Raw genomic sequence first — 19,254 nt, 5'->3', positions numbered from 1 at the left:
GGCTAGTTCGCTTGCCGAATGTATCTCGAACTCCTATGTATGAAAAAAAAACATGGGCTCTAGAAGAACAACCCCCGACACAGGTTGTTCAAGGTTGTTTCCTTGAGGCTTGGCAAGCTTTCGAGCCTGGACGCGTCTGAGGGTGGCGGGTAGTCTAACGGGGCTGAACTCGTCAGAGGGAGTGCAGTCTACGAGCCAACATTGGCTAGTTCACGCCCGAACCCGTCGGAGGGAAGCTAAAGTATTCGAGCCACGAGGGGCTGTGGCGGGCTAGTTCGCTTGCCGAATGTATCTCGAACTCCTATGTATGAAAAAAAAACATGGGCTCTAGAAGAACAACCCCTGGCACTGGGAAGATACTTCGCTGTCATTTTCAATAGAGAGTCAACAAGGACCTCAAAAAATTTTGTGGCACATACATGGATGAAGAATTGTGGTACCAAAGCATTACAAGTGGAGCCGACATTGAGGGCCGCTATGATGGTCTTCCAACAAGACACCTGGCGAGCCTTCAAGTGTGACAAACTGACAATACTTGGGCGAAGGTTCAGTTTATCGATTGGTGGGTGATTGGCATCGAGTTCAGCATGGACTCGAGCTCCAAACGGACGAAGAAAAAGACGGATGACCAATACACTTCAAGTGGTGGTGGTGGCCGACCGAGCCTAGCAACGAGGAGGTCGCAAGCCAGTTTGCAGGAGCTGATGTAGGGGGCTCGAGCTCCAATGGGCGACTTCGTCCGATTGGTGTGAAGGCGGCAAATGCAGCTAGGGTTAGAGGCAGGGGATGAGGCGTACCAAGCCACACGCCCCCCTCCACAGCGGTAAATCACCATTTAATGGGACTGTGGTTCGCAACGACAACGACCGACGCTTCTCGTATGATGCGATCCAATTTTGAGCACCCTGCCAAAGTATTGAGCTTCTTAAGACTCAATTGGGACTCCTCCTGGTACCGATTTTTAAATTTTTAAAATTTTAAATTATGAGCACCCTGCCAAATACATTATTTTTAAATTTTTAGGATTTAAATTGTGTATTTTTTTAATTTTTAGGATTTTAATTATGTATTTTTAACCATGAAAATTTTAATTTTTAAGCTTTTAATTTGTAACTTTTGATTTTTTTAATTATGTATTTGAGCTAAAATATTTTTTAATTAATTATAGTTTTCAATTAAAGAAATTAAATAAGAGTAAATAATAGGGATGTCAATCGGGTCGGCCCATCGGGTTTCGGGCCAACCCTACTCGGGTTGCGGATCAATCGGGTGAGCTAGTCGGGTTGTGATTTCTTTCGGGTTATAAAGGTTCAACCCTAGCCTTAAAAGCTCGAGTTTCGGGCTAGCCCAACGGGTTAATCGGGTTGCTATCGATAAAATTTACATGCGATTAATCCAATAAATAGTGATGAAAATTAGTTATATTCATAAAATGTAAAACATTTAATTATGATAAATTTGAGATGTATACTTAAACTCAAACATAAACATGATCAAATAGTAATATTTGAGATATTTTGTGAAATTTTAATGCATGTTTTAGAAATTTATATATTTTTTAGTGAATTTGAAGTTTTAAATATATTTATCAATTATTATAATAATATTAATTTAATATATAATTTTTATATTTAATATAAAATTGAATGTTATTTTTTTAGTTATCTATATTATGCAATTAATCAATAAAGTGTCGACTTAGTAGTAAAAAAATAGAATAATAGAAATTTTATCGGGTTTTCGGGTCTGGCCTAACGGGTTGCAGGTTAATCGGGTGCGAGCTAATCGTGTTTTAATTTTATCGGGCTAGAAATTTCCAATCTTTACCCTATAAACTTGCCGGGTTATTATGCTAGCTCACGGGTTACGGGCTACACTAAGATCCCTGGTTACAGGTGATGTGTATGGAGACTAGACATGCCCATGGTTCGTAAACCGGCGGTTCCGGTTTCGAGAAATGTGGAACCGGAACCGGAACCGAACCGTGAGGCTATTTCACGGTTCCAGTTTCTTTTCGAAAATCGGCGGTTCCGGTTCCGAACCGCCGGTTTTCCAGAGGTTTTTTTACGGTTTTTCACGATTCTGAACCGCCGGTTTCCGACGATTTTTTGCGGTTCCGGCTAGATTTCACAGTTTTCCGACGGTTTTTCACGGTTCCGGTTTGGAACCGTCCAGAACCGGCGGTTACGGCACAGTTTCCGTTCGTAAAATTTGAAACCGGAACCACCCCGCGGTTCAAAATATGGAGGTTCCGATTCTAGAAAAAAGTCATGGTTCCGGTTCGGAACTGGAACCGGTGGTTACGGTTCCGCGGTTAACCACCGGAACCGAAAACCTTGGGCATCTCGGAGACCATAAATTATGAAGAAAAGAGGAGATCTCTTATTGACTAATCAAAACAAAAATATATACGTTGAGTTAATTTTTAATCATTTCATTTTTAAGGGTGACGCTGCATTACTTTGATGGATGAGTGCTATCAGATGCGTTCTCACGAAATTCCGCCGTCCGCCGCCTCCGCCTCCGCTTCCGCTTCCGCTTCCGCTTCTTTCGTGGTGCCGTTCCTCAACCTCTTCTCTCCACATTTCACCTCACACGTCCAAAAATACATTATCTTCCATCACAGATGCGAACCTCATCGAATTGATCAATTCTTGCGGAAGACAAGGCAATATCCGCCTGGGTTCTCACCTTCAAGCCTACCTCATCAAGAACCATCCATCTTTTAATGTCGGAGCTCCACTCACTCGTCGAAATGCTCAGCTCATCTACAACTGTTTACTCCATATGTACTGCAAATGCGGACAACTCAGGGATGCAGTCCACCTGTTCGAAGAAATGCCGCTTAGAGACACTGTCTCGTGGAACTCGCTCATTTCGGGTTTCCTTAAAGTGGGAAACTTGGAAACTGGATTCGGATATTTCAAATTGTTGCTGGGCTCTACTGAATACATGTTTGATCACGCGAGTTTAACTTCGGTGCTATCGGCTTGTGGTGGAAAGGAGTTGCTTGCCATTGTGACGAGGCTACACGCATTGGCGATCCTAAGTGGTTATCACAGGGATGTAACAGTCGGAAATGCCCTAATCACTTCGTATTTCAGATGTTTGTCTCTGGAGTTGGGGATGTGCGTTTTTTATGAGATTCCGGAGAGGAATGTTGTTACTTGGACGGCTGCTATTTCGGGAATGGCGCAGAATGAGTATTATGCTGGGAGCTTGAACCTGTTCATGGAAATGTACCACAGTCCAGTTTCTCCCAATGGTTTGACGTATTTGGCCGCGCTGACTGCCTGCTCTGGACTGCAGGCGCTCATGGAAGGTGCTCAGATTCATGGTGTGGTTTGTAAGATGGGGTATCAGTCGGATTTGTGCATCGAGAGTGCATTGATGGATGTGTATTCGAAATGTGGTTGTGTGGAGGAGGCGTGGCGGATATTTGAGTCTGCTGAGGTTCTTGATGAGGTGTCTATGACTGTTATACTTGCTGGTTTTGCACAGAATGGATATGGGGAGGAGGCTACACGGTTGTTTGTGAAGATGGTGAAGGCCGGAGCCTATCTCGACCCCAACATGATTTCAGCCATTCTTGGGGTGTTTGGCATTGGTGCTTCTCAGAGTCTAGGCGTGCAGATTCACTCTATGGTGACCAAGAAGGGAATTGCTTCGAATGTCTTTGTTTGCAATGGCTTAATCAACATGTATTCCAAATGTGGGGAGTTGGAAGGATCAGTTAAGGTTTTTGAGGGTATGCTTAAGAAGAATCAAGTGTCGTGGAACTCCATGATTGCAGCATTTGCTCGCCATGGTGATGGGCTGAGAGCGCTCGAGTTATACAAACAGATGAAGTTAGCCGGTGTGGAACCAACAGATGTTACATTTCTGTCCTTGCTTCATGCTTGTAGTCATGTAGGGTTACTGCACACAGGAATGGAGTTTTTACAATCCATGGAGAGGACATATGGAATGAGGCCGAGGATGGAGCATTATGCGTGTGTAGTAGATATGCTCGGCAGAGCAGGAATGTTAAGAGAAGCCAAGAGTTTCATAGAGGGGTTGCGGGTGAAACCAGATGCACTTGTTTGGCAAGCATTGCTCGGTGCTTGCAGCATCTATGGCGATGTTGACGTGGGGAATTATGCAGCCGAGCAGCTGGCTCTGGCAGCACCTGATAGTCCAGTGCTGTTTGTCTCCTTGGCCAACATCTACTCTTCTAGAGGGTTGTGGAAGGAACGGGCAAGAACAATAAAGAAGATGAAGGAGATAGGAGTTGCGAAAGACACAGGTGCTAGTTGGATTGAGATTAAGAAGAAGATTCACAGTTTTGTTGTTGCTGATCGAATCCATCAACAAGGCGACGATGTTTACGCTGTGCTGACGATGTTGTTTAGACATATGAGAGATGATGGCCTCTCCACCACTGACCTAAATTGCCCAAGCTCCATTGCACATTTTCCACTAGATTATTGGATGGTTTGTTGTGCATGAAGATGATGAGTTTTGATGCTTGCTGCAGAAAATGTACGAGTTGATTTTTGGAGTTTGAATATAGAGCTTTTGATGGATTTGAAGGAAGAATGCAAAAGCGTTTACTTATTGATCTTTTTGGCTAAAGTGACCAAGTTATTTTCTGCAATGACATTGTAATTTGTGATATTAATCAATCTTCATAAAGAATGACTCATTTTATAAACAATTCAATATGTTAATAGACTCGACCAATTTAGTGCAAGCTTCAAAAAATTTCGCAGTTTTATACATCGATAAAATGAAGTAGATTTTTCAAGATTCACCCTTGCAAACACTAATTTAGGAGTTTGCATTTAAACGTTTAGTATAACAAATAACGAGTACTTCCATTTCGCAACAATTTTATCTTATTATTTCCAGTAGTGACCATTATTTTGAATAAGAATACATATATTGCAGATAATCTGTACGCATTTGGAAAGAAGTTAATGTAGTATCTAAATATTTTGACCTAACAATTAATTTAGGGCCCGTTTGTTACCCATGTTAGGCATAGATAGGCCTCCCTATCTACCCTAATTTCTTTGTTTGGTTGCCATGTTAGCTATCTACCTGACCCGGTTCTTCCATCCCAGAACCCGACTCACGCGAAGATATGGGATGCCAAAACAGAGATAACTCTGTCTCTGGTGAAACATGCGATAGGGATGAAGAAACGCATTGAAGCTTTCGCATTTCACCCAATTGACTTGAATACCCCTTGATTTACTCCATCTCCATCTACTTTACTCCACAATCAACCACCAATTGCTCTTGTTGTTGTCAATTGCCGGTGTTGTTTACGCCCTGGTTAATTACGATTCCGATAAATCTGCGCTTCTCGAGTTCAAGGCCTCAATTTCAGACCCCTACAGAGTGCTTAGCAGCTGGGGTTCCAACAATCCGAATCACTGCTCATGGGCCGGCGTTTCGTGCGGGCCGGGTTCGCGGGTCGCTGCGCTGAATATAACCGGCGGAGGTAATTCTTTATCTTGTGCTCGAATTGCTCAGTTTCCGCTCTATGGGTTTTGGATTAGGAGGAATTGTTTGGGTGGAAATCGTAAAATTTTGGGTAAATTGTCTGCTGCTGTTGCTAAGCTTAGTGAACTCAAGATTTTATCACTGCCTTTTAATGAATTGAGTGGTGAAATTCCTGCTGAAATTTGGGGTATGGGAAAGCTTCAAGTGCTTGATCTTGAAGGGAATTTGATCTCAGGTGCTTTGCTCTCTCAATTTAGTGGGTTGAGGAAATTGAAAGTTCTTAACTTGGGATTCAATAAAATCTTTGGAGGGATGCCGAGCTCTTTGTCAAATTGTACGGGCCTTCAAGTTCTGAGTTTAGCTGGGAATCAGTTGAATAGATCAATTCCGGGGTTTGTGGGCGGGTTTATGGATTTAAGCGGGCTTCACTTGTCGTTTAATCTGCTTAGTGGATCTATTCCAGTTGAGATTGGTGATAATTGTGGGAAGATGGAGCATTTGGAGCTCTCCGGGAATTACTTGACTGGTGGTATTCCAAGAGAAATTGCTAAATGCAGTGGGCTAAAGACCCTTCTCTTGTACTCTAATCTGTTGGAGGAGGTTCTTCCTAGTGAGCTTGGTCAGTTGAGTCAGCTTCAAGTGATGGATGTTTCGAGGAACAATTTTGGGGGCCCGATTCCACCTCAGATTAGTAACTGTACAAGTCTTTCAATCCTTGTATTGGCAAACTCATGGAATCCTCTTCCAAATGTTTCGATTTTAGGTGGTAGTTATTCGATGGAGAAGCTGGCATTGCCTGTTGATTAGTACAATTTGTACGAGGGTACACTCCCTGATGAAACAAAGGCCACACAAGATATTGTCATTCATGGGATTGATTGTATTTGTTGTAGTTTACTTGTAGAATTCATAAACTGGTGGAACAACTTGCTGATTTTGATGGACATGTGTTGGTCCAAATCCAATCCAAATATAGCACTCGCTTTGCTGTTGTGTATCAATAAATGAACTTTGTTTCATGTTTCTGCACTCATTAAGATGAAATTTGTTTCATGTTTCATTTTTCATTAAGATGGACTAATTCAGATTACACAAATTTGTTCATAATGGGGAATGAGGACAATCTGAGAATTATGAAAAATTAATGAGGATAAATTCGTGAATTCATGTGTGTATCTACAGTTTGGCTACCTCATACCAAACAGAGTGTTTACAAACGTGGGATATGTATCTGTACAAACAAACAAATGTATGTGATTACTAACTCCAACCCTAAACATGAGATTGGAGTTTACAATCTTGTAACATATGTTACACCGTCATAGAAAACAAACGAGCCCTTAGAGCATTGGGAATTTGGTATTGTAGTAACTATACTTACTAAAAATGTTTAAGCACAGAAAGGTATTAACGCTGCAACCCGACCCGGCCCAATAAGCTGGCGTTTTCTAACTAGCCGTTATAGTCCAATGGATCCTCTCAATTTCAAAATTTTATGTTTTCAAATTCTAAATAACGCCCTTTTCCGACCGTTTCCATATCTCTTTCACCATTCCTCTCTCTCTTAATCATTCTTTGTGTTCTACCTCTTCGATCTCCACTCAATTTCACAAACTGAGACGTTTACTCTAACTGCGATCATGGACGGTATGCTCTCTGTTCCACACTCACGCGCGCATACACATTTGATTCTCTCTGTTTTTTGTTTGTTTGTTCATCGGATAATTCTTTGTTTTTTACAGATCGAGCTCTGGAAACCCTTTGTTCCAGTTTTAATCAGTGTATAACTCTATCCCGTTGTAATGCTGGTCAGTTTGAAATTCTTTCTTGTATATAACTGTTTCCACATACATCTGGAATTAAGTAGTGAATTTGAACTTGACTCTGATAGGGTTTTATTTTAAATTCTTTTCAGATCAATCGATTGAGTCACCACAGGAATGTTCAGGTATTCTGCTTTTTTTTTCGTTCTCTCCTCTTTCTCTCGACACAAGTTTCAGAATTTGCGAGGTTATCGAATCTTGTAAAATCTTGATCAAAATTTTGGTGAATTTTGCATTTTCCTTATTTTGGGAGATGGATGAAAATATCCATTTTCTGTGCAGTTCAGACTGATAATAATTGAGTAAATTTATTGGAGATCTTCTTTATTGATTAGTGGTGGTGTATTTTTTTCTGGAAATTTATTTTTCTCGACTTTGAGATGTGTCTCAGGATGTGAAGGTAATTGCGATTCAGTGGGTGCCGGTGTTTCTTCTGATGATACTCAGGAAGCATGTTCACAGACTCTTCCAATTTTTCGCAAAATTGAAGGTCTTAGCAACAGACTTCAGGTATATAATTTCTGTGACATACATTCTCTTTAAAGATCTTTCCCCAGCGTCAAGTCTAACGGCTATCACTCCGGTTGCAGAGTATCAGAGAAGAACATGCACGCCTGAGTAATGAAGTAAAGAGCATCACTATTGATTCTTTACTTGGGTCTGAAGCTTTCACTGCTCTTGAGAATCTGAGTGCGTCACCCTTCTTCATCTCATGTCTCCTTAATTTTTGACCTATAATTGACCTTTTGTGTGCTGTGTTTTAATTGATTTTAGGTGTGGAACATGAACTTCTAAAGAATAAGTACCATGAAGAGTGTGATTTACTGAAGAAGAAGTATCTCCAAGAATGCTCGGAAAGAAAGAAGCTTTACAATGAAGTGATTGAACTCAAAGGAAATATTAGGGTCTTCTGTAGATGCAGGCCACTGAAACAAGATGAGACTGAGAAAGGCTCCACATCAGTTGTTGATTTTGACTCATCTCAGGAGAATGAGCTCCAGATGATTTGCTCCGATTCTTCCAAAAAACAATTCAAATTTGACTACGTGTTCAGACCTGAGGACAACCAAGGTAAAGTTGAATAATCCGACCCACTTCTTTAAGCATGTAGATGTGTTTTTCTCAAACTTCTCATAACAATTTCTTTGTTAACTCCACGTGTTCCTCTTATGCAGAGGCTGTCTTTGACCAAACTATGCCTATAGTTACCTCCGTCTTGGATGGTTACAATGTATGCATATTTGCCTATGGACAAACAGGCACCGGAAAGACATACACCATGGAAGGAACTCCAGACAATAGAGGAGTAAACTATCGCACCCTGGAAGAGCTCTTTAGGATATCCAAGGAAAGGAGCTGTGTGATGAGATATGAATTGTTTGTTAGCATGTTGGAGGTCTACAATGAAAAGATAAGGGATCTTCTGGTTGAGAACCCGAACCAACCTGCAAAGAAGTAAGTTCTGATGGTCTTTACTATCTTTCCTTTTGTTTCTTGAGGAAATCTTTTGCATAAGAAATAAACATGATATAAATTGCTTTCATCAGTATTCTAGATACTCTTCATGCGAAATGTTAAACAATAGAAATTGTTGAATGAAGTTGCAAAGCAAAGAAAATCTTGTAAGCAAGTGGAATGGATGGATGTCGAATTTTGCACAATACATAACTCACAATCGTTTTACAAGGGTTAAATTACAAATTCAGTTTATTTTACAATGAATTCATAGGCAATGGATGATGAGTATTTAACTCTTGTGCAAATGCAGGTTGGACATAAAACAATCAGCTGAGGGTACTCAGGAAGTCCCTGGACTGGTTGAAGCTCGTGTTTATGATACAGATGGAGTTTGGAGTCTGCTTAAATCAGGAAGTCAAGTAAGATCTGTTGGGTCAACCAATGCCAATGAGTTCAGTAGCAGATCTCACTGGTAATGATGAGCTTATTCTGTTATTATCTACATAGCTCTCTTTCTTGTTTGTATGCTGCTTAGACTATAAAACAGCTTAACGGACTTGGTGGGAAAATGAGAAGTCTGTTTGACTACAGAGTCATGCAATGTTCTTTGTAGTGGTATTTCTTGTTTTCCATTAACTCACCTTTTTCAATATTGATGCAGCTTGTTGCGGGTAGCTGTAGTGGGAGAAAATATAATAAACGGGCAAAGAACAAGAAGCCATTTATGGCTGGTTGACCTGGCAGGAAGTGAGCGTGTTGGTAGAATCGAAGTTGAAGGTGAAAGACTGAAGGAGTCTCAATTCATAAATAAATCCTTAGCAGCATTGGGAGATGTTATCTCAGCCCTAGCCTCAAAGAGTTCTCATGTTCCTTACAGGCATGACACTATATCTCTACATAATTGTGTATTTTCTATAATTCCAAAGCTGCTTCCTGATCAATTTATTTCTTGGACAAACAGGAACTCGAAGCTTACTCATATGCTGCAAAGTTCCCTAGGTCTGTAAAACCTGACTGTTAATATTTAGCTGTTGTAGTCTCTTGAAAACCTGATTCTTTCTTTCCTAGCATATGGTGGTGTATCAATGCTAAGTTCAATTCCATTGCAGGTGGAGATTGTAAAACTTTGATGTTCGTTCAAATTAGCCCGAATTCGGCTGACCTTGGAGAAACTCTTTGCTCCTTGAATTTTGCCAGCCGTGTCCGAGGAGTTGAACATGGGCCTGCCCGGAGACAGACAGATCATGCAGAGCTTTTGAAATACAAGCAGCTTGTATGATGCAATACTCTTAACCAAGTATTATTCATGCAGTATATGGATGCATTACGAAGTCTTCCAACTAATCTTTAGTTCTTTTGTGCTTGTATTGCAAACAGGCAGAAAAGGTAAAACAAGATGAGAAGGAAGCCAAGAAGTTGCAGGATAACGTGCAGGCTTTGCAGTTAAGGCTTGCTGCTAGAGAACATATCTGTAAAAATCTTCAAGATAAGGTACATATATCTGTAGATCATTAAATCTTTTATTATGCAATTAAGTTGGTCTTTGTTCTGATTAGTTTTTTAACACTCCCCAAAACAGGTTCGAGATCTCGAGGCTCAATTAGCTGAGGAAAGGAAAACAAGGATAAAACAGGAAAACAGAGCTTTGGCCTCGCTTGCTACTCAATCAACAGTAACATCAAACCAAGCAGAGAAGAGCTCAACTGCAGATAAAAAGAAACCACCATTGGGCCCATCACTAAGGTTGCCACTTAGAAGACTCACAAACCTCATGCCACCAGCTCCTGCAAACAAGAAGAGTATGATGTCCTATCTCCCTGCTGTTAGAGAAGACAAAGAAAATGTCTCGAGAGAAAACAAGGGGAAACAAGTTTTGAAAGCAAGACGAGGTTCCATGGCTGTAAGACCACCTCCAGGAACGACAACAGGTCAAGTTTTCCAACCTAAAAGAAGAGCATCAGTTGCAACTTTCCGGCCCGAATCCAACTCAAGCATGGCAACTCCACTTCAAAAATCTTCTTCTAGAATGATGAGGAATGAGCGTGCCATGGGCCGGCAATCATTTGTTTGGGATCCACAAAGAGTTTGGAGAACTTCAAGAGTGTCTTCCCCGTTGCCACAGTCGAGAGAGGCAATAGAAGCAACACCCATTGGCCCCAGAAGTAGTAAATTTAGAGGAAGTCCTCCTTCGCAGGTCCCTGGGTCATGGAAGCCTAAGCATCCAACAGTGGTAGCACTGCAAAAGAAAGTGGTTTGGAGTCCGCTGAAACTGAGAGGCATGAAAAATAAGAGAAATTCTATGATGTCTTGAAGAACCGTGGCCAAATACGACGTTCATTATATCTCATGTGGCTTCATTTTTTGTGCCAGTGTGTAATGCTTCCTGCTTACACTTGCTGGGTTCCATACACTGTCCAGGCATGAGTGCTGCTATACATATTCTTTTTGAAATGCATACACTGACTGCATACTTGTATCTGTTAGATTGCTCTTATAGTATTGTTAGTGGGAGATTAAAAGCATCTTTTGTTTTGACTCCACATCTCCATTGGATAACAGGATCAGATTAATTGCTATATCACCTGACGTTTCATGTTGTACAAACTGATGAATAAATAAATCTATCAATTTCATGAAAATAACACCTGGGGTTGTAGTATGTTCCAAGGGTTGTGTGCTGTTCGCCCAGTAAAGCAGTACAGATAACTAACATCTTTTGCCTTTTTTGTCCCTCCATTCTCCAGATCATAGCTGCAACAATGAAAAACACATTCAGCCATCTTCTTTATTCAGAAATTAGTTTAATCTTGAAAATAAAAAAGTCCCTTTTGTAGTAGAGTTGTCCAAGTTACTAAAATAAATTCAAAGTTGTGATCTAGAAGTGTTGTTGTTTACTTTACTAAATTTGCTTATTTGGTAGACTTATTTGCCCGTTTTCTTCTCTGTTTACTGAATTTGTTGTTGTGAACTGATAATCTGTCTCTCTTTTTTGACTAAGGAACTGTTTTCTTGCTTTCCACATCCATTTTAAAATCTATCCTCTAGCTGCTATTAATTATGCACTGTGGCTGAATGTGTTTTTCATTGTTGCAGTAGATTACTATTGCTATTATGACAAACTCTTTTGTGCTATTACGACAAGGTTTTCTTAGTAGATTACTATTGCTATTATGACAAACTCTTTTGTGCTATTACGACAAGGTTTTCTTAGTATATTTACTGGTATGCTGTTTATTTGTTGAAAAAGTGCTGAGTGTACTGTTCAGACATGATGATGACATCAAATTGTGAAAGAATATATCAAGAAAAATGTTACAAGGACAAAAAACTGCATACTGTGATGACATTGAGAATATATCTATCTGCAACACAAATAACATAGAAGAAAGAAATCAAGAAATGTATGTACTTTCAAACTCTCCGAGGTGAGGAGAATCGCAATGAAAAAGATGAAGGACGCTGTTTCAATCCACTCATTGTCTTCTTCATCATCAACTCACTATTCTGTGGCAAGGATTTTCTGCTTTTCAGTGGCGACACCAGCTTGCTGGCCAGCCTCGAAGGCGAGAACGATCTCCGCAGCCTTGCTGCAGCTGATGACGCCCTCTCAGCACCTCGTGTTGGGGAAATACAAAGAGGAGGGCTTCTGATTTTCACTTGGAACTTGGAGGAGGCAGCAGCAGGTGGAGGAGGAGGAGGGGACTTGATCAAGAACCTATGTGGCGGGGTATGTCGATTTTTTGCAATCATGGGTGACTTTGTCTTGCCAAACTTGTGATGCTGTGATGTGGGAGATGACAGAAACAAAGGATTTGGAAATAGGACAGTCTTCCTCACCCATGGCCTATTCCTTGGTGAGACTCTATTAGCTATGTACCGGCAGTTTTCCTTGTCACACTCTCTGTTCTTCTGCAAGGGCGAGACCTTGAAGTTGATCTTGGACTTGGCTCGTCTTAGAGAAGAAGTCGCGTTGTTTGATTCTTTCTGTTGCACAACTTGCTTCTCCCTCCTTCTACGCGCATGCAGACTGGAGCTCTCCAGGTCCGGCTTCTGCTTTGTCAGTGGTGTTTTTGGCTCGTTGTCTACTGGTTTTTGAGGCTTGGATGACACTGCCTCGACTACATTTCTGGCAAACTGTGTTGCTTGTAGGATTTCTCCAACTGTTTCTCCCAATAGCATTGCTGGCAACGACATTTTGCGCCATTCCTCTGCATAAGTACAATTTTAAAAGGGTGTGAAATGTAGAGACAGATAAAATGAAGTTTTTGAAGGATATAAGGAGTAAGGAGAGAAATAGAGAGAAAGGCATAAACAAACAACCTTTACTTAATGGCAGCTTTCCAGGAGGGGATCTTCGAGATTTAGCATTTTTTAACCTTGAATATGAAATGTGATGTTATTGAAATTCTATGATCTCAAAACATTTAGACTGAAAGCCACAAGCCACGCATATAATTTAAACTAGAAATTTACAAGTGTTGATATGAATAGAAGAAGAGGAGGAGAAAATAGTACTAACCTGAATGAATCATTTTTGCAGCGGGGGCTTGTTGGCATAGTCCCAACTGTGACTGTGTGTTGAAGCTCTTGCAGCCGAGCCATACATCGATCCACCTTAAAATCAAACACACAAACATACATAGGTTTTGTGGTTTAAATATATTGTGAACTCTAAATTGAAACCACAATTCGCTATCAAAGCTACGAAGCAATCACAGTATAAACCCCCTTACAAATGCAAATTACTTTAAATTTTGATTTTCCATCCATCACACATGTTAGTTCAAGATTTTAGGAGTATGTGAATTAGTTGAACATTGAATGTGAAATAGATGGAATTCAATATCACTCTGCCACTTCTTCGACTAAAAATTTGAACATGTATACCTTGTTAACGGTTTCTCGGAGGAGAGTGGGACTGATGGGCGGCGCCACCGCCGCAAGCTTGTGGTGCTGCTTTGGTGGGGTTCGTGCCACCATTATTTCACCCAAATCAAAACGAGGTGAGTTTGGGCTGCTATTTCCTTTCTTCCTCGTTGTACAAGCGCGTTCGTGTCTCTCACTCTGATTATAGCTGAAATTTGTAGAATTGCAATACTACTTTTTGATGTAACGGATACTACTCATAAGCGTCTCCCAACGGTCGGATTCATTGGTGGGAAAGGAGAAACAACGACGTTTATAAAACGTCGATTTCTTTCTCTCTAATTAATCCACTTTGACCGTTTACTCATAAATTAGTGCGCTATTATTGGATTCACCGTTACCAAATTTTAATGTACTAGTTGGTCAAAATGTTTATTTTTGAAATTTGATGAAAGAGCAAAAATACTAAGTATAGAATTTTTTTTACATTTGGACTTAACATTTGAACTATAGCTATTTTTATATTTAAAATCATTTCAAGAATATTAATTATTTTAAAATAAATTCGTATACATATTAATATTATCCGGATAAAATTAAAAAAAACATTGCTAATTATGATAGTTTTATTGGGTAACTATATGATTAATATTCGGATAAAATTTTAAATCAGTGCTAATTTATGATATCTTTTCAAATACAATAAAAGCAATTTATTGACAATATAATAACTGATTTAAACAGGAGTATTTTTGTGGTATATCCATTTTCATCTTCTACAAAAAATGGATTGGAATCAGGGAGGCAATTTGATGTAGGGGTGAGCATTCGAGTTTCGGTTCGGTTTTTTACCAAAACCGATCCAAAACCGAAAAATCGAATTTAGTTCAAAATCCAAACCGAACCGAACCTGAAAAACCGAAAACCGAACAAAACCGAAAAACTGAAAAAAACATATAATATTAATATATATGTAATTTATTTTATTTTATATATACTAATAGGATATATATATATATATAATATAAAATTAATAATATATAGTAGAATATATTAAAAGAATATATATTATATATAATATAATATATTAAATTAATAGAATATATTTATATATATATATAGGGGTGTGGTAAGGTCCTTCGCAACTTTTCAGTTCAAGCTTCAATCAGATCACAACCATTGGATCCTTGAATTAGATGGCTGCGATGATCTGCATTATTACACTATAATGGTGCATTATTAGTCGGTGTGCATTATTCAACTAAAAATCTGCATTATTAAATGACACGTGGTATCAATCTAACCGTCGGATGACAAAATCGTGGGGTTGGGATTAAAAAGAACAATAGAACAAAAGATACAAAAAGGAAATGAATACATCCCTATATATATATATATATATATATATATATATATAGAGTAGTGATCAATGTATAACTAATCTTAAGTGTATAACTAGAGAACAAATCTCAGCCACACATCTTAATGGAACAAATATTATTTATTTTAATTATAGAAAATATGCTGAGGGTAATTTTGGAAATTGCTTTCTTAATTTAAATCTGCGATCAAACATGCAAATCTGCGATCAAATTACTCCATAATCTGCGATCTTTTCTTTCCTTCCAAACTTGCGATCCGATTTTTTTCCAAATTTCGTTCCAAATCTTATTACTTCATTCAAATCGCGATTGAATTCAATTCGACGCGATTCAATTCGTTATTCAATCCGTTCATCGCGATTCAAATCAATCATCGTGATTCAAATCAATGGATTCAATTATGAGGTCGGACGAAGATTATTTCGATTCCGATTCATCAGCTTCGGGCGAGGAAGCTGAGACTTCTAAAGGTAATCATTATTCGTTCAATTCTATAACAATTACTTCACTCTTGTTCAATTCTATAACAATTCCTACTATTTATTAATATACAATATTTTCGTGTATTGTGATTATGAAAACCGTAGTTTTTGTGATTAGATTTATAGTTGTTTCACTGATGTTAAGTGATTATGAAAATCGTATGGTCTTTGTATTATGTTTACATGGTTAGATTTACAGTTGTTTTGCAAATAAGAGTGAAGTGAAATCAGAATAAGAGTGATGTGTTTTGTGAACAAGAGTGATGTGTTTTGTGAACAAGAGTGATGTGTTTTGTTAACATGAGTGATGTGTTTTGTGAACAAGAGTGATGTGTTTTGTGAACAAGAGTGATGTGTTTTGTTAACATGAGTGATGTGTTTTGTGAACAAGAGTGATGCCCTCAGAATAAGAGTGATGTGTTTACATCACTCTTATTCTGATTTTACTTCACTCTTGTTCACAAAACACTTCACTCTTGTTCAGAAAACACTTCACTCTTGTTCACAAAACACATCACTCTTATTCTGATTTTACTTCACTCTTGTTCACAAAACACATCACTCTTATTCTGATTTTACTTCACTCTTGTTCAGAAAACACTTCACTCTTGTTCACAAAACACATCACTCTTATTCTGATTTTACTTCACTCTTGTTCACAAACCACTTCACTCTTATTCTCATTTTACTTCACTCTTGTTCACAAAACACTTCACTCTTGTTCACAAAACACTTCACTCTTGTCAGTAACATCAAAGCATTATGAAGAATATGGGAAAACCAATAACATAGATGTGGAAAAAATGATTGTAAACTTCAAGCGTTCATGAACTATTGTAGAAAACTTCATCAGTGAATTAACAAGTACTTATTTTACATTAATATCTTGTTTACTATTTAATTCACTGTTGTGTTTTGTAAACCACTAAATGATGTGTTTCGTGAAGAAGAGTGAAGTAAAATCAGAATAAGAGTGAAGTGTTTTCTGACCAAGAGTGAAGTAAAATCAGAATAAGAGTGATGTGTTTTGCAAATAAGAGTGAAGTAAAATCAGAATAAGAGTGATGTGTTTTGTGAACAAGAGTGAAGTGTTTTGTGAATAAGAGTGAAGTGTTTTGTGAACAAGAGTGAAGTAAAATGAGAATAAGAGTGATTTGTTTTGTAAACAAGAGTGAAGTAAAATCAGAATAAGAGTGATGTGTATTGTGAACAAGAGTGAAGTCTTTTTCTGAACAAGAGTGCAGTAATCTCATTATTAGAGTGCTGTGTTTTTTACAGTGGTTTGCGTACCAAAATGCCCAGATGAATTGAAACCAAAAATTGGACAAAGTTTCATGACCCTTGATCGTGCATTGGACTTCTACAATAATTATGCTCGATATGTTGGATTTGACACCCGTAAAAAGGGATCGAAAAAGGAAAAAGATGTCACTACTTGGATTTACGTGGTGTGTAGCCGAGAAGGTACAAAGCAAAGAAACAGTAAACAATCTGAGGTGAAACGAAAGCGTTCTTCTATTAAGTGCTATTGTAATGCTAAAGTGTCTTGGAAGTATATTATGGGTGTTGGTTATGTTATACAAAGTTTCGTTGAAGACCATAATCATGAGATGGTTGAGGAACGCCATAAGCGTTTTATGAATTTGAACCGTAATTTGGATTTAGTCCATCAGAAATTCATCCTCGATTGTGTTAATGCAAATATTGGTCCAACTTTAAGTTTTAGCTTACTTAAAGAAGTGCTTGGTGGATTAGATTATGTAGGGTGTACTGTTTTAGAAGTGCGCAACTATAGACGTGACTTTAGAGCTTATGTAGAAGGAGCTGATGCACAAATGTTATTGAATGAGTTGCGAAGGAAGAAGGAGTTGTGTAGTGCATTTACATATGAGTATGAGGTCAACTCAAAGGATAGGATGACACGATTGTTTTGGTGTGATCCTACTGCCAGAAGAAACTACCATTTGTATGGAGATATTGTTTCGTTTGATACGACATACTCCACAAACAGGTATGTGCACACTAATTACTCTTTTGTTAAATTGTTTTCTGAAATCATAACATGAGTGATGTGTTTCTGAAAAAGAGTGAAGTGTTTTGTGAACAAGAATGAAGTGTTTTCTTAACAAGAGTAATGTGTTTTGTGAAAAAGAGTGATGTATTTTTCTGCATGCTTATATTGATGTGTTTTCTGAAATCATAACAAGAGTGAAGTGTTTTGTGAAAAAAAGTGAAGTATTGTCTGAACAAGAGTGACGTGTTTTGTGAAAAAGAGTGATGTATTTTTCTGCATGCTTATATTGATGTGTTTTCTGAAATCATAACAAGAGTGAAGTGTTTTGTGAAAAAGAGTGAAGTATTGACTGAACAAGAGTGACGTATTTTGTGAAAAAGAGTGATGTGTTTTCTGCATGCTTATAGTGAATTGTTTTTCATTTCAGATACTGTATGATATTTGCTCCTTTTACGGGCAAGGATAATCATGGTCGCCCTGTGACATTTGCTGCTGGCCTTTTGTCCAAGGAAAATGCCAACTCCTTTTCATGGTTATTTAACCAATTTGTAAAGTGTATGGGTGTGGCTCCCAAACTCATTGTAACCGACCAAGACTTAGGAATGAAAGTTGCTGTTGAGGAGGTCCTTGTCAATACAAGACACCGGTGGTGTATGTGGCACGTTATGAATAAAGTTGCTGACAAATTGCCAAAGAACATGCTTGGTAGTGAACAATTAAAGAAGGAACTGAATGCATGTGTATGGTCAGAGTTGATAGAACCTGATGCATTTGAGGAAACTTGGCATGCTATAATGGAAAGATATGGGCTGACCAATAATGTCTGGTTTTCATCAATGTTTGCATCCAGAAAATTTTGGGTTCCAGCCTTTTTCCGTGATTTTTCGATGAGTTCGTTGATAAAGACAACTTCTATATCTGAATCACAGAATAACTTCTTCAAAAGGTACTCAAAGTCTCGGGCTAACCTTATGCAATTTTATATGAACTATAATCATGCTCTGGAGACTCAAAGAAGTAATAGTGCAAAGCTTGAATACTATGATTCAACAAAAGTACCTATTTTGCGAACAGGATTGGAAATCGAGAAACATGCATCGACGATATATAGTGGTAGTGCTTATACTGAAATTCAAGAAGAGATAGTATATGCATGTTTCTCTTTGTCTTGTGCAACTCTAGGAGTGTCTACCAATACAGATATTGAAGTATATGACATAAAGGACAAGGATTCAAACTCATGGACAGTGACTTACTCCATTGGTGATGACACCTATTTGTGTGGATGCAAAAAATTTGAAAGACTTGGTCTATTGTGCAGCCATATATTTTGTGTGTTGAAACATAATTTTGTTAAGTTGATACCTGAGAAGTTGCATGGAGGAAGATGGTTGAAGTCACAGTTTGTGAAGCCAATACATGGAGGTTTTTGTGATGATCAAGAAATACACCTTGCTGTGGACAAGAAGAAGATTGCATTTAAAAACTTGTACGGATTATTCATTGAAACAGCACAAAGCATTGAAGGGAACATTGATCAAATCAATGCATTCGCTGCAATTATTGAAGAAGGTAGGAAGCAGCTTCTTGGCGAAAATGTTGTTCTGTCTTCCACACAGAAGAGAGCAATGATTGAGAACTTCTATGGCTCACATGTCCCGAACAATATTGAAGTTCATCCTCCTGAGGTTGTTAGTACAAAGGGAAGTGGAAGTAGGAAGAAATCGAAGAGGGAGTAA

At 38.6% G+C, this 19,254-nt stretch overlaps 6 protein-coding genes across 7 annotated transcripts; 5 read left to right on the top strand and 1 right to left on the bottom strand.

Moving 5' to 3' along the window:
- Window positions 1–2,431: 2,431 nt before the first annotated feature.
- LOC121798119 (pentatricopeptide repeat-containing protein At3g05340-like) lies at window positions 2,432–4,675 on the top strand. Its single transcript, XM_042196963.1, has one exon. The coding sequence runs from the start codon at window positions 2,470–2,472 to the stop codon at window positions 4,486–4,488; it is 2,019 nt and encodes a 672-aa protein (XP_042052897.1). The 5' UTR covers window positions 2,432–2,469; the 3' UTR covers window positions 4,489–4,675.
- Window positions 4,676–5,007: 332 nt separating this feature from the next.
- On the top strand, window positions 5,008–6,509 carry LOC121797618 (LRR receptor-like serine/threonine-protein kinase RPK2). The gene is made up of 2 exons (XM_042196254.1): window positions 5,008–5,488; window positions 5,726–6,509. Exon 2 carries the CDS (start codon window positions 5,803–5,805, stop codon window positions 6,295–6,297), a length of 495 nt encoding a protein of 164 aa, XP_042052188.1. The 5' UTR covers window positions 5,008–5,488; window positions 5,726–5,802; the 3' UTR covers window positions 6,298–6,509.
- A 514-nt stretch (window positions 6,510–7,023) lies between these two features.
- On the top strand, window positions 7,024–11,410 carry LOC121801628 (kinesin-like protein KIN-14S). Of its 2 annotated transcripts, none has more exons than XM_042201161.1 (13): window positions 7,024–7,137; window positions 7,233–7,298; window positions 7,406–7,438; window positions 7,705–7,823; window positions 7,904–8,003; window positions 8,088–8,384; window positions 8,489–8,768; window positions 9,082–9,243; window positions 9,433–9,648; window positions 9,733–9,770; window positions 9,881–10,044; window positions 10,149–10,262; window positions 10,351–11,410. In XM_042201161.1, the coding sequence occupies exons 1-13, from the start codon at window positions 7,131–7,133 to the stop codon at window positions 11,080–11,082; spliced, it is 2,328 nt and encodes a 775-aa protein (XP_042057095.1). In that variant the 5' UTR covers window positions 7,024–7,130; the 3' UTR covers window positions 11,083–11,410. The 2 variants fall into 2 exon arrangements, with proteins under 2 accessions (XP_042057095.1, XP_042057096.1); XM_042201162.1 differs by having other exon boundaries at window positions 7,029–7,137; window positions 7,233–7,271.
- A 617-nt stretch (window positions 11,411–12,027) lies between these two features.
- Window positions 12,028–13,889, bottom strand: LOC121798973 (probable microtubule-binding protein TANGLED). The gene is made up of 4 exons (XM_042198260.1): window positions 13,659–13,889; window positions 13,291–13,385; window positions 13,092–13,147; window positions 12,028–12,979 (listed from the first exon to the last, which is right to left on the bottom strand). The coding sequence occupies exons 1-4, from the start codon at window positions 13,749–13,751 to the stop codon at window positions 12,183–12,185; spliced, it is 1,041 nt and encodes a 346-aa protein (XP_042054194.1). The 5' UTR covers window positions 13,752–13,889; the 3' UTR covers window positions 12,028–12,182.
- A 1,497-nt stretch (window positions 13,890–15,386) lies between these two features.
- Window positions 15,387–17,256, top strand: LOC121800739 (protein FAR1-RELATED SEQUENCE 5-like). The gene is made up of 3 exons (XM_042200248.1): window positions 15,387–15,489; window positions 16,780–17,151; window positions 17,228–17,256. Exons 1-3 carry the CDS (start codon window positions 15,408–15,410, stop codon window positions 17,254–17,256), a joined length of 483 nt encoding a protein of 160 aa, XP_042056182.1. The 5' UTR covers window positions 15,387–15,407.
- An 816-nt stretch (window positions 17,257–18,072) lies between these two features.
- Window positions 18,073–19,254, top strand: LOC121800738 (protein FAR1-RELATED SEQUENCE 5-like). Its single transcript, XM_042200246.1, has one exon. It carries the CDS (start codon window positions 18,073–18,075, stop codon window positions 19,252–19,254), a length of 1,182 nt encoding a protein of 393 aa, XP_042056180.1.

This window comes from Salvia splendens, chromosome 4, assembly GCF_004379255.2.
Source record: "Salvia splendens isolate huo1 chromosome 4, SspV2, whole genome shotgun sequence".
Taxonomy (NCBI): domain Eukaryota; kingdom Viridiplantae; phylum Streptophyta; class Magnoliopsida; order Lamiales; family Lamiaceae; genus Salvia; species Salvia splendens.
The sequence above is the reverse complement of the archived record's forward strand: the minus strand, read 5'-3'. Positions and strand labels throughout refer to the sequence as shown.

Coding starts and splice junctions, on each gene's coding strand:
- LOC121798119 (XM_042196963.1), top strand. CDS start 2,470: ATGAGTGCTATCAGATGCGTTCTCACGAAATTCCGCCGTCCGCCGCCT.
- LOC121797618 (XM_042196254.1), top strand. CDS start 5,803: ATGCCGAGCTCTTTGTCAAATTGTACGGGCCTTCAAGTTCTGAGTTTA.
- LOC121801628 (XM_042201161.1), top strand. Junction 7,824..7,903: donor GTCTTAGCAACAGACTTCAG/GTATATAATTTC, acceptor CTCCGGTTGCAG/AGTATCAGAGAAGAACATGC. Junction 9,771..9,880: donor TATGCTGCAAAGTTCCCTAG/GTCTGTAAAACC, acceptor ATTCCATTGCAG/GTGGAGATTGTAAAACTTTG.
- LOC121798973 (XM_042198260.1), bottom strand. CDS start 13,751: ATGGTGGCACGAACCCCACCAAAGCAGCACCACAAGCTTGCGGCGGTG. Junction 13,148..13,290: donor TGCAAAAATGATTCATTCAG/GTTAGTACTATT, acceptor TTCATATTCAAG/GTTAAAAAATGCTAAATCTC. Junction 12,980..13,091: donor AAAGCTGCCATTAAGTAAAG/GTTGTTTGTTTA, acceptor GTACTTATGCAG/AGGAATGGCGCAAAATGTCG.
- LOC121800739 (XM_042200248.1), top strand. CDS start 15,408: ATGGATTCAATTATGAGGTCGGACGAAGATTATTTCGATTCCGATTCA. Junction 15,490..16,779: donor GGAAGCTGAGACTTCTAAAG/GTAATCATTATT, acceptor TGTTTTTTACAG/TGGTTTGCGTACCAAAATGC. Junction 17,152..17,227: donor GCGTTTTATGAATTTGAACC/GTAATTTGGATT, acceptor TTTAAGTTTTAG/CTTACTTAAAGAAGTGCTTG.
- LOC121800738 (XM_042200246.1), top strand. CDS start 18,073: ATGGGTGTGGCTCCCAAACTCATTGTAACCGACCAAGACTTAGGAATG.